The sequence below is a fragment of the Pongo abelii genome, chromosome 9 (assembly GCF_028885655.2).
Source record: "Pongo abelii isolate AG06213 chromosome 9, NHGRI_mPonAbe1-v2.0_pri, whole genome shotgun sequence".
NCBI classification, from domain to species: Eukaryota; Metazoa; Chordata; class Mammalia; order Primates; family Hominidae; genus Pongo; species Pongo abelii.
In genome coordinates, this window is record NC_071994.2 from 17,742,605 (window position 1) to 17,753,752 (window position 11,148).

At 45.4% G+C, this 11,148-nt stretch overlaps 1 protein-coding gene across 4 annotated transcripts in view; it reads right to left on the minus strand.

Annotated features, from left to right (window-relative positions):
• ZDHHC5 (zinc finger DHHC-type palmitoyltransferase 5) overlaps positions 1-10,889 on the minus strand; it is a 33,350-nt gene extending 22,461 nt beyond the window's left edge. Inside the window, exons 1-3 of one of the 4 annotated variants that reach the window (XM_054523783.2) lie at positions 10,585-10,889; positions 7,118-7,297; positions 5,526-6,705 (exon numbers count right to left, since the gene is read on the minus strand). In XM_054523783.2, the coding sequence (XP_054379758.1) occupies positions 5,526-5,629 (104 nt within the window). In that variant the 5' untranslated portion in view covers positions 5,630-6,705; positions 7,118-7,297; positions 10,585-10,889. 4 annotated transcript variants of the gene reach the window in all.
• Between the last annotated feature and the right edge of the window lie 259 nt (positions 10,890-11,148).

Sequence of the window (11,148 nt, forward strand, 5' to 3'; positions counted from 1 at the left end):
CATGACCAGCTGACTTTGCTTATTTTTTGTAGAGACAGGTCTCACTATGTTGGCCAGGCTGGTCTCGAACTCCTGGGCTCAGCGATCCTCCCGCCTCGGCCTCCCGAAGTACTAGGAGTACAGGTGTGAGCCACTGCTCCCAACCTCTAGAATTCTTTTTTTTTTTTTTGAGACGGAGTTTCGCTCTGTCGCCCAGGCTGGAGTGCAGTGACACGATCTCGGCTCACTGCAAGCTCCGCCTCCCGGGTTCACGCCATTCTCCTGCCTCAGCCTCCCGAGTAGCTGGGACGACAGGCGCCCGCCACCACGCCTGGCTAATTTTTTTGTATTTTTAGTAGAGAAGGGGTTTCACCGTGTTAGCCAGGATGGTCTCGATCTCCTGACCTCCTGATCTGCCCGTCTCAGCCTCCCAAAGTGCTAGAATTCTTTTTAAACTAGCTGGCTTGATACTGAGCATTCAATGGACAGAAGACAAAAGAAAACATTATTAACTAACACCATCATTATCATCATCATCAATTATTCCAGCTGTACCTTCCCCTATCTGAAATACTAGGAATTCAAGGACACTTAAAACAGAGACACTAAGCTCCTAAAGAATAGGTCTATGCATTCCGCCCATGCCTAGCATATTGCTTGAGCATATGACTAGTGTTCCTTGTTGATGAGAAAAGGCTGAAATGAATGTTCCACTTCCTGTCCATGGGGATCCTCATTTAGAAATGCTTTCCTCAAGATTCCATGAGAAAACAATTTCTCCCTTTACAGGTGGGCAACCCAGTTTCTCTGAAAACACCTGATTTATGGTACCCAGACTTTCAACTAGCTGAATGTGAGACGGAGGACCTGGGCACTTATTCCTGGATAAGAAAACAATGTGAGAAGGAAAAGGCACAACCACTGCTCCATTAATGTGCTAAATCACAAGGCTGCTCCCACTCAAATCAGATGCTAATACCTCTGCAGTTACGGGGGAGGGGGGACCAGAGAGAACTCCACAGAGGTTGGCCAACTTCCTGTGGGTAAAAGGGTTGGAAGAGGACTGAGGCAGAAACTGAAAAGCCGCAAACTATATCATGGATGGGAGCCTGAAAAGACCATCATGGATTTCCATACAACTCTGACTTTCTCCTTCCCTTAGAAGATCATGTGAAGTAGGCAGGTGCGGTGGCTCACGACTGTAATCCCAGCACTTTGAGAGGCCGAGGTGGGTGGATCACGTGAAGTCAGGAGTTTGAGGCCAGCCTGGCCATTATGGTGAAACCCCATCTCTACTAAAAATACAAAAATTAGCTGAGCGTAGTGGCAGGCACCTGTAATTCCAGCTACTCAGGAGGCTGAGGCAGGAGAATCGTTTAAACCCAGGAGGTGGAGGTTGCAGTGAGCCGAGATCACACCACCACACTCCGGCCTGGGCAACAGAGTAAGACTCCATCCCAAAAAAAAAAAAAAAAAAAAAAAAAATCACGTGAAGCAGAGATCTTATCCTGCCCCCTCCCCACCAGCTTTAGAAATGGATAAAATAGGGGCCGGGCGTGGTGGCTCACGCCTGTAATCCCAGCATTTTGGGAGGCCGAGGCGGGCGGATCACGAGGCCAGGAGATCAAGACCATCCTGGCTAACATGGTGAAACCCCCCTCTCTACTAAAAATATAAAAAATTAGCCGGGTGTGGTGGCGGACGCCTGTAGTCCCAGCTACTCAGGAGGCTGAGGCAGGAGAACAGCATGAACCCAGGAGGCGGAGCTTGCAGCGAGCCAAGATCGTGCCACTGTACTCCAGCCTGGGCGACAGAGTAAGACTCCATCTCCAAAAAAAAAAAAATCACGTGAAGCAGAGATCTTATCCTGCCCCCTCCTACCAGCTTTAGAAATGGATAAAATAAGACCTTAACTGGACTAATTCACAGTTTGATGAGACTTTAAACAAGATACAATTCAAAGTGATTCGAAATGTGTTACCAGGAGCACTAGAAGGTCTCAGGGGATCCTACAGGGTAAAGAGGCAATACCAAGGGGCTGGGCCTATACGTGCCAGCCTCACTTGAACCAGAGCAGCCCTAATTTTTATGTTGTTTTTTTTCGTATATAAGATTTCATTTGAAAAAGGGTCATGTTGCTTAAACAAACTGCTGTAGGTCAACGTTCTCATTATAGACAGGAAGAACTTAGGTCCACAAAGGTTAACAGACTTCACCAGAATCAATCTCCTGACCTCCCCCAAAGAGTGCTTATCCCACTTACCTAGGACTGCCCCTCTGCCAGTCAAAAAACAAGATTAAACTAAGATAGATAAGCATCCAAGTAGTTATCCTAAATGAAGTCTAGTTACTAACTGGGAGGTAGAAGTTACTTCAGCAGACACTCTCCCTCCCAAATAGTGAAAACAGAAAAGAATTAAGACAGGATCCCCACCATTCCTTAGTTTTAGTGCTGGACAAATTCAGGGAATGAGAGGGATTAGGGTTCCGGGAGGAAGGCCTCAACTGTTCCGTTCAAGATTCTCTGGGGCAGATCACTATTTCTTTGATGCAAACTCAACTAGTAATTTCTGCTCATAGCTTTCCCCAGCTTAACAAAGAAACAAGGAAGGTAAATTGTTCCTAATTAGTTGAAGTCTACATGCCTCCACTAATTATGTCTGTTACCTGAAAGGGACTCTCCCTCCTACTCACAGTCCTCTATATCCCAAAGTAATTCTCACCTGGGGCTTCTAATAATGTAGCTAGTTGTAGTCTAGTGAAGAGAATAGGAGGATGATAGAGTAGTTACAGATTTACAGCCCCACATAGGAGCTAGTTCAGAGAGCTTTCCTCTTGCCTCTCCATCTGAAACCCTGAACTCTTTTTTAGGTTGTATGGTTTTAAACAGGGGATTCTCCAAGGAACTGAACCTCGAAAGAGGTAAAATACATGAGAGGATAGTTTTTAAGAACAGTGGTGCCTCAGCCCAGATATATGCTTATAGAGGAAATACTCTAGTCAGATGGAGAAGAGGAGATGAGAATTTCAGAATTACCCAAGCTAGGTGCTAGAGTAAGATAAACAAGGTGTTTATGCCCCCACAAGGTGAATAGGGGAGATGCTTAGGAAAAGACGGAGTCCAGAAATTGGTCCTGTGGAAACTAGCACCAGGGGGAAGGAACTCCAGCTATGACTTAGGGTTCTTCTAACTTTGGATGAGAGGCAATAATTCCAAATAGGGTCAATATTGTCCTCCAAAATCCTTTTTCCTAGAGCTAAGAGACCATGGAATAAGGAGGGCTCCTACTTTACTGGCACCAGGGAATGAGAAAGTAGGTTAAACAGCTTCAACTATCAGTTGAGAAAATGCCTATGTCAGGACAACTCTTTGTAGGCAAACTGGTATAACCAGTCAAACACTTCAATGGTTCCAGATTAGCAAATTAAAAACAAGGATTCTGCTTGCCCTATCTCAAGAAGAGGGAGCTTGAAAGACAGAAATCACTTAGTCCCCTCAATTTCCTTCTCCAAAGGCTTTGCCTCTTAAAGGAAAATAGACCCTCCCCAATTGAGCAGAGCTAAGGGTGTCAAACTGGTCTTGCACATACCCCTCTTGACCCAGAACCAAAATTGTTACAGGATACTAAGATATAATATAAATGTCCCTTGGTTAAAATTTTGATTCTACTTACTGGCCATATTAGCAAAAACCAAAACAAGTTCTGACACCAAAGACTCACCCCTCTTTCTGGTAGTAAATGCATGAAGAAGGACAGAACACTGAACATGTTGAGTTTAAGCAAGAGGAAAAGATTATGAAGAAAATATTAAGTCAGAGAAAAGCAGCACTGTCTCTAGATCTTTGAGAGACTCCAGCAGGTATGCTCAAGCTCAGAGCTGGGGGCCAAAAAATCTACAACTTCTCTGCTTCAGAGGAGGTGAGAAGTAGGATGGTGTTCATGCCTTAGATAGTGATTCTTTCTCTTCTTTAAAAACTAGAGAAATACATCAGTATTACTTTGCTGACTCTTTAGACAATGTGACCCACATTTTTCAGAATATCTTTTGGCTTCTAAAGCTAAATATGGGGAGTTTTCCTTCCCTCCTACCTCAGATTTAACTTCTGTGTATAATTGCCTCCACCCCAACAATCTCTACTTCAATGAGCCCAAGTGTTTTTATTCCCTACCACTTCAATTCACTTCTTCCTCTTTCCAGCATCCTCATGTTGCTCTGAATAACACTTCACAACTAGGTTTGAGCCTGAACCATGACAAAGTAACTTCCCAGAAGATCCAGCATGCTCTGATGATTCCAAGAGCTGCAACTAGAGCGCTAAATCAATGACTCAACAGTATAAGGCTCAGAAGCCTGGTACATGTTAATTTATAAACAAGTGACAGCAAGGATGCCTTCCAGATGGTCAAGAGCTTAAAAAAAAAAAAAAAAACCTGAGGAAAAAGGGAAGGGTTAAATCACTCAGTCTCTTCCAATAACAAGTAAATGAACAAAGTCTGAAGATCAAAGTGAGAATGATGCAGATCCTAGATCCCAAATGGGAAATTTTTTCATACCAACTGCTTTTCCCAACAGAACCAAGTAATGGGAAAATTACTGACATTCCCTCGGCAGAAACTAACATAAAGGGACTCTTTTAGGACTCTCTTCCCAAATACAACTTACCCTTTCCTTTCTCAGTGGCCTTCACTTCTCCAGGCTTCTGCTCTTAAGAGTACAAAGAAAACCATCTGGGTAGCACTAAAAGCCAAAACTCTCTCATTGGTGTATCTTATAAATCAATTCTGAAATTTTCCAGTACTCTCAGTTTCCACAATCTCACACCTAAGCTTCAGACATCCTGGAAAAAAGCCATTAGCATTTAAAAAGCCTTTAGTCGGCCCAGCATGGTGGCTCACACCTGTAATCCCAGCACTTTGGGAGGCCAAGGTGGATGGATCACTTGAGGTCAGGAGTTTGAGACCAGCCCGGCCAATATGGTGAAACCCCATCTCTACTGAAAATTAAAAAATTAGCCAGATGTGGTGGCTGGCACTTTTAATCCTAGCTACTAAGGAGGCTGAGGCAGGAGAATCACTTGAACTCGGGAGGCGGAGGTTGCAGTGAGCCAAGACCGCGACATTGCACTCCAGCCTGAGTGACAGAGCAAGATGCTGTCTTCCAAAAAAAAAAAAAAAAAGCCTTTAGTCTAGTCTAGTTCTCTTTCTCATAGAATTGACTGCTTAAACTGCTTTAAGCCTCTCTGGTGGTTTCCTCCCACTTCCTTCCTAGTTTAGGATCATCTAATGATGGAGCTGGGTAGAAAAATATGAAGACATCTATGATTCCAAAATAAAGGAGGAAAGGGTAGGTAGAAGATTCAGCAAAGTAAAATTGATAACAAGCCTGATCTCATTTTTCTTACATGTCTCTGGGATTTGGATTTACCTGTACCAGACACTGAGCCCTCTCAGTCACTGGGCTTTGCAAAACTCAAGAGAAAGCGTATCTCCTCACTTCCCATGGAGTATCCACCCACCAAACATCCCTGATGGGAGAAAACTCACGTAAAGGCAAAGAAGAGTGTCGTAGCTCCCACTAGGAAGATGGCGGCTGCAGAGACCGGGACATACTTGCTGGGTTTGAATCTCTTTCCAGACTCTGCGGGCATGTTGGAGCTCTGATGGGAAATCTGCCCTGCCGCATAGCCCAGGCCCACACAGCGGCAGAACAGACAAGAAAATGGGAGGAGGGGGGAAGCAACAGAGAGGAGTACAAAAGAAAACCAGGGAAACAGAAAACTTTATCACCCTTCCCCCTCCCAAATAAAGCCAAAGGTCAAAAGATCTCAAATGAAGGAAAGCACATGGGAGGGGGAAAGGTGATTCCAAATGATGAATAACCACCTCCCCAGAACAAGGCAGAAGGGAAGATTAAGAAACACAACTTGTACAGTTTAAAAACTGGAGACAAACAGTAGGCTGTACACATGCAAGTGGTTGCAGGCGGAAAACATGGGCAGTCAGACAGATCAAGATACAGCTCATGGATGGAGGCAGGTCTTCAAAAGAAGGAGAGAATATCAGGGTATGGCAAAAAAACTTTGGGCAAAGAAAAATTCTTCTGAGGAGATACTACAGTACCTCCACGACTACAGTTCCATAAAATGTGAGCTGCACCTAAAAGAGGTGTGCCCTGTGTTTCTATTTCTATTTCAATCCAAGAAAGAACCTGAGGCCCCTTCCAACTTTAAAGAGGAGCTGTGTTTACTGCAGTCTTTGTCTCTTTTAGGTAGTCTTCTCAATGCCACCACTCCCACACCCTGACTTCACCAGGGCTTGTAGTCTGGCAATGGTGGTTTAATTTATTTCTCTCTTGATGGCTAAAGCTGGACAACAGCTGTTGTAAGTTTGAGCTGTAAATCCTTTTCTTTGAAGGGGCAAGGAAAACAGGGCAAGCTTGTCTGTCTTCAATCTCTTCTTGTTATTCCCAAGCCCTTTAAGGGCTCTGTTTCCTATAGAGTTCATGTAAAACTAAAGGGAAACTTAAAATCCTTGAAGCCATGTTCTTCCCAATAGGCAGAATAAGATGAAGAAATCAATTCCAATTGATGACACTTCAAAAGTTTACTGTGGATGAAAACGAAGTTCCAAAGATGTCCCTGTTTCCAGACTAGTCAATGTCTCTTATCTTTCTTCAGTCTTCAGCTTTCCAGATGCAGAGTTCAACCGGGTTACTGTGTCTCACCTGGAGAAAAACAAGTATCTTTATCAGAGAATTCTTTCAGGGTATTTCTTAGACACCAAGGCTAAAATTCCACAGGCTGCTGTTAAAAAGTACTTTCTGAAAGAAAGACTGTTTTCCATTTCACTTACATGTATGTAGGTAAGAAAGGACTCTGAATTCAGAGGAAAACTGATTTGAGAATCCTTTGCTCTGTTCAGATTGGAAGCAGAACATGGCTTCACCTGGCCAAAGGACATCAAAGGACTAGCTCTTGTAAGGGGCCCTTCTCACCTGACATAGATGGTAGTAACAAATACCAAGAATATCAAAATCACAAACAAGGGCACAGCAGTGAAGGGCAGTCCTAGAACAAAGATTTCTCTTTGGACAAGAAGAGTGTTTATTGTTATAGTGAAAAAAGAAAAAAATTAACCTCAAAATTAGGACAGCAAGTCTCATTTTCTTTCTCTGTGTGTTTCTCTTGCTCCTCTATGCTTTTTAGTTACAATCCTGAAGAGGCAGAAGCTGAATTTTTGGTCTTCTGGAATCACCCATTAGAACGCTGGGTAAGAAATGTTCTTGCAGAGAAAGGCATGATGCCCTCTATGAGAAACTGAATAAGCATAGCATAGGGTTGGTCCTTTTTTCCCAATTCAACAGTTTATTATTCCTATATTGGCCTAAGGTAACCGAGCCCCACCTGCCCCAATATGATTAAAAGTAACAATTATTTCTGTTGATGACAGTAACAAACTAACACCAGCACCTTGGGATTTTATAAGATGCTTTTCATCTGGTGATCTAAAAGCACTTTACTCACATTATCTGGTGACGCAGTCCCTTATCCCACTCTTTAAAATTGAAGGCTACAGAATGCCCGAGGACATTCCACTGAATCACCTCAGGTTCAGAACTCAAGAGGTCACATGCCCCTCTGGTGACACAAACCCTTTCTACCTTTTCATCCACCACCTGCCCAGAGATGATAACTTGGAATCTGCAAGCCAAAAATTTTAAGTTAGAATTTTAAAAGAAAGTAGTTTTATTCCCTTCTCTACTAAAAATACAAAAATTAGCCGGGTGGGCGCCTGTAGTCCCAGCTACTCAGGAGGCTGAGGCAGGAGAATCACTTGAACCCAGGAGGCGGAGGTTGCAGTGAACCACTGCACTCCAGCCTGGGCAACAGAGCAAGACTCTGTCTCAAAAAAAAAAAAAAAAAAAAAAAATCCGAAGATTCAGATAACAAAATATAAATGTGCCCTATAATGTACCACTTCCTCTCTCACCTATGGCATGGAAGGCAAAGGTGCCTTCCCTTATGATTCATTTCTCTCTTTAAAATTAGGGTTTCAGAGGGCCAAACAGCAGTATTAGAACACAGAGAGCGCCCAAAGATTCTAAGAAACTGTTATAGTCCTAGAAAACATAAATCCTCTCTAGTCCCTGATTTAATGATTATTTAACTCTCAGTTTCCTACAGGAATGGAAGCCTAACATTTGGAATGTAGGCCTCAGTAACTTTGTTAACAAAAGCAAATTCTTGATTTGTAGACAATATGTACTTTTTTTTTTTTTTTTTTGAAACACAGTTTCCCTCTGTCACCCAGGCTGAAGTGCATGGTGTGATCTCAGCTCACTGCAACCTCCGCCTCCCGGATTCAAGCAATTCTCCTGTCTCACCTCCCGAGCAGCTGGGATTACAGGAGGGCACCACCACGCCCAGCTAATTTTGTATTTTTAGTAGAGATGGGGTTTCACCATGTTGCCCAGGCTGGTCTCGAACTCCTGACCTCCAGGTGATCTGCCTCCTCACCCAAAGTGCTGGGATTACAGGTGTGAGACACCCTGCCCAGCCAATATGTACTATTAAAGCAAACTTTTCCCTCAAAATCCCAAAGACTAGAAAAGATGGAAAATCATACTACTTAAATTTTATCTAGAGTAGAATATCATTTAGATACTATATATTATTTCATATATTTTCCACAGGAAAAAAGTCACATGGACTAATATTGACATAGTAATACAGAGTCATGAAAGGCCATGCAATTTTGGGAGTATAATACTGGGAATACAAAAGAGATCAGCATCTGAGATGCTTGGGGGCTACACAATAGAAGGGAAATCATAAAACCTAAGAATTTATTGGGTGTAAATAAAGATGAACCAATTCTTAGCAGAAGGATGTGCTGCAGATAGTAGGATGAAACCACAAGGGTGAGTATGGTTCATCAGAGTCAATAGTTTGAATCCATACTAGTATCAAAAAAGTATACAAGAATATGTATGCCAGCCGGGCGCGGGGGCTCACGCCTGTAATCCCAGCACTTTGGGAGGCCGAGGCGGGCGGATCATTTGAGGTCAGGAGTTCGAGACCAGCCTGGCCAACATACCAAAACCCTGTCTCTACTAAAAATACAAACAAATGAGCAGGGCGTGATGGGGCATGCCTGAAATCCCAGCGACTAGGGAGGCTGAGACACGAGAATCGCTTGAACCCGGGAGGTGGAAGTTGCAGTGAGCCAAGATAGCAGCCACTGCACTCCAGCCTGGGCGACAGAGCCAGACTCTGTCTCAAAAATAAGAAAAAAAGTAATATGTATGCCATATTGAGGCACAGAGTAAACTATGAAATGGAAATATGTATATGTAAAACAAACAATACAGGATATGTGGTTTGAAGGCTTTAATAAGGTTTAATACAGGTATTTCCTTAAATAGGTGGACACCAGCAGTACCAAGGACAACACAACTATTTTTTGTTGAAATAAGCGGTGTTAACAGTACAATAGAGTAAATCTAAATGCACAGTAATGGAGGTACCATGGAATAATTCACATGTCAAGGTATGGGAGAAAGAGCCAAGAAGTTTAATGTGGGTGGCCAAGAAGTTTAATGTGGGTGTTATCATTATATACCGAGGTAGCAAAATACATGGCAATATAATTTTGTAAACATTAAGTTTATACAATGGGTGATAATGAGCATTCCGAAGATATCTGATCCAGGACAGAGGGATACTGAGATAGAAGGAAGGATGATATGCAAATGTTAGATCCACTTGGTCAAGATGGCATTAACCAGGAAGTGAAGAATCCAAGGCAGAAAAATAGTCTAGCGTACAACGTATATGTGATCCTACAACTGCCTTCATAACTTTTAGCAACTTTCTTACTTCTTATTTCAGTGTTTCATTTGGCCAAGTGGGTAAAACACTTTCCATCTGCCTGCCCCAAAAAGCAATTTATATAGGTAAAATATTGACAAACGCATTCGAGCTCCACTTTAAAAAGTACAAAGTACTAAACGCATGGAGCATTCGGCTGGCTGGCGGTAGGAGGAGGAAGCGGACGGGTGAGAGAGAACAGGTAACAGGATGAAGCTTGAGCCAAAATAAGTATCAGCAGAGTGGAGTGAGGGACACGAACCGCAGAGCGGTAAAAGGGAAACAGCACCCGGTCCCCACCACGGGACTGGGGCAAGGAGAATCACCCGTTGGGGCAAGGCTGACGACCGCTGAAACCGAGAAGAAGGAATCCACGGCGGCCAGGCCCACCGAGGTTGAGAGACGGTCTGCGGGGACCGCAGAGCCCGAGGGCGCAGGGCCGGGGGCGGAAGGGGCGGCGGCTGGGCGCCAGGCACCGGGGACCGCGGTCTCGAGCTGAGTGGCCGTCTCTAACCCGTTCCGAACCCTGGCGGTCATGGATCCCCGGCCTCTACTCGTCGTCCGTTTCCAGGGCCCACGGGTCCCGCCGCGGTTGGAAGACCCAGCCCAGAGGAGAAATGGGGCCTTAACCCCCTCACCGTCGTCGGTCCCCCTTCCCTAGAGGTCACCCTCCCCTCCCACCTCGCTGGTCCGGCACTTCCGGTTCCGCAGGGACCGGTGTCCTCCGCACTCACCCCCGAGCCCGGTGCCCGTCACCACCGCCGTCGTTGTCACCGCCGCCTCCCGGCAGTGCCGTCCTGCCTCAGAGAAGCAGCGCGCGGCCCCCGCACGCTCCACGCCCGCCCCGCTGCCGCGCGCTCCCGCCAGGCGTCGCTCGTCTAGGAGCCGGCGCGCGGCCGTTGCCCTCAGTGCCGGGTCTCGAACCCTTCCAGCTTTCCCATTGGCTCCCTGGTCCGGGCTCGCGCGACGTCTCGCGCGGCGCACGTTTGTCTCATTCATGCGGCTCGCGCTGCCGCGCCCACCCCCGCTCACTCTCCCATTCACCCATAGCCCCCACCCCGACTCCGATCTGGGGCGTGCGCGCGAACCCTGGCGACCGCGGCGACCTCGCGGCCTGATTGGCTGCAGCAACATAGCGTCGTACGCACGCGAGAAAACGAGAGCGCGCACGTAAGGCCGTGGGGTTGCGGGGACAACTAAGAGACAAGGATTGGCCTAATGCACAGGAGTCAGGAATGAGGAAATGGCCAGGAGAGTCTTCCCTTCTCCTGCGTCCTGTTGTATTCCCACTGAATCCA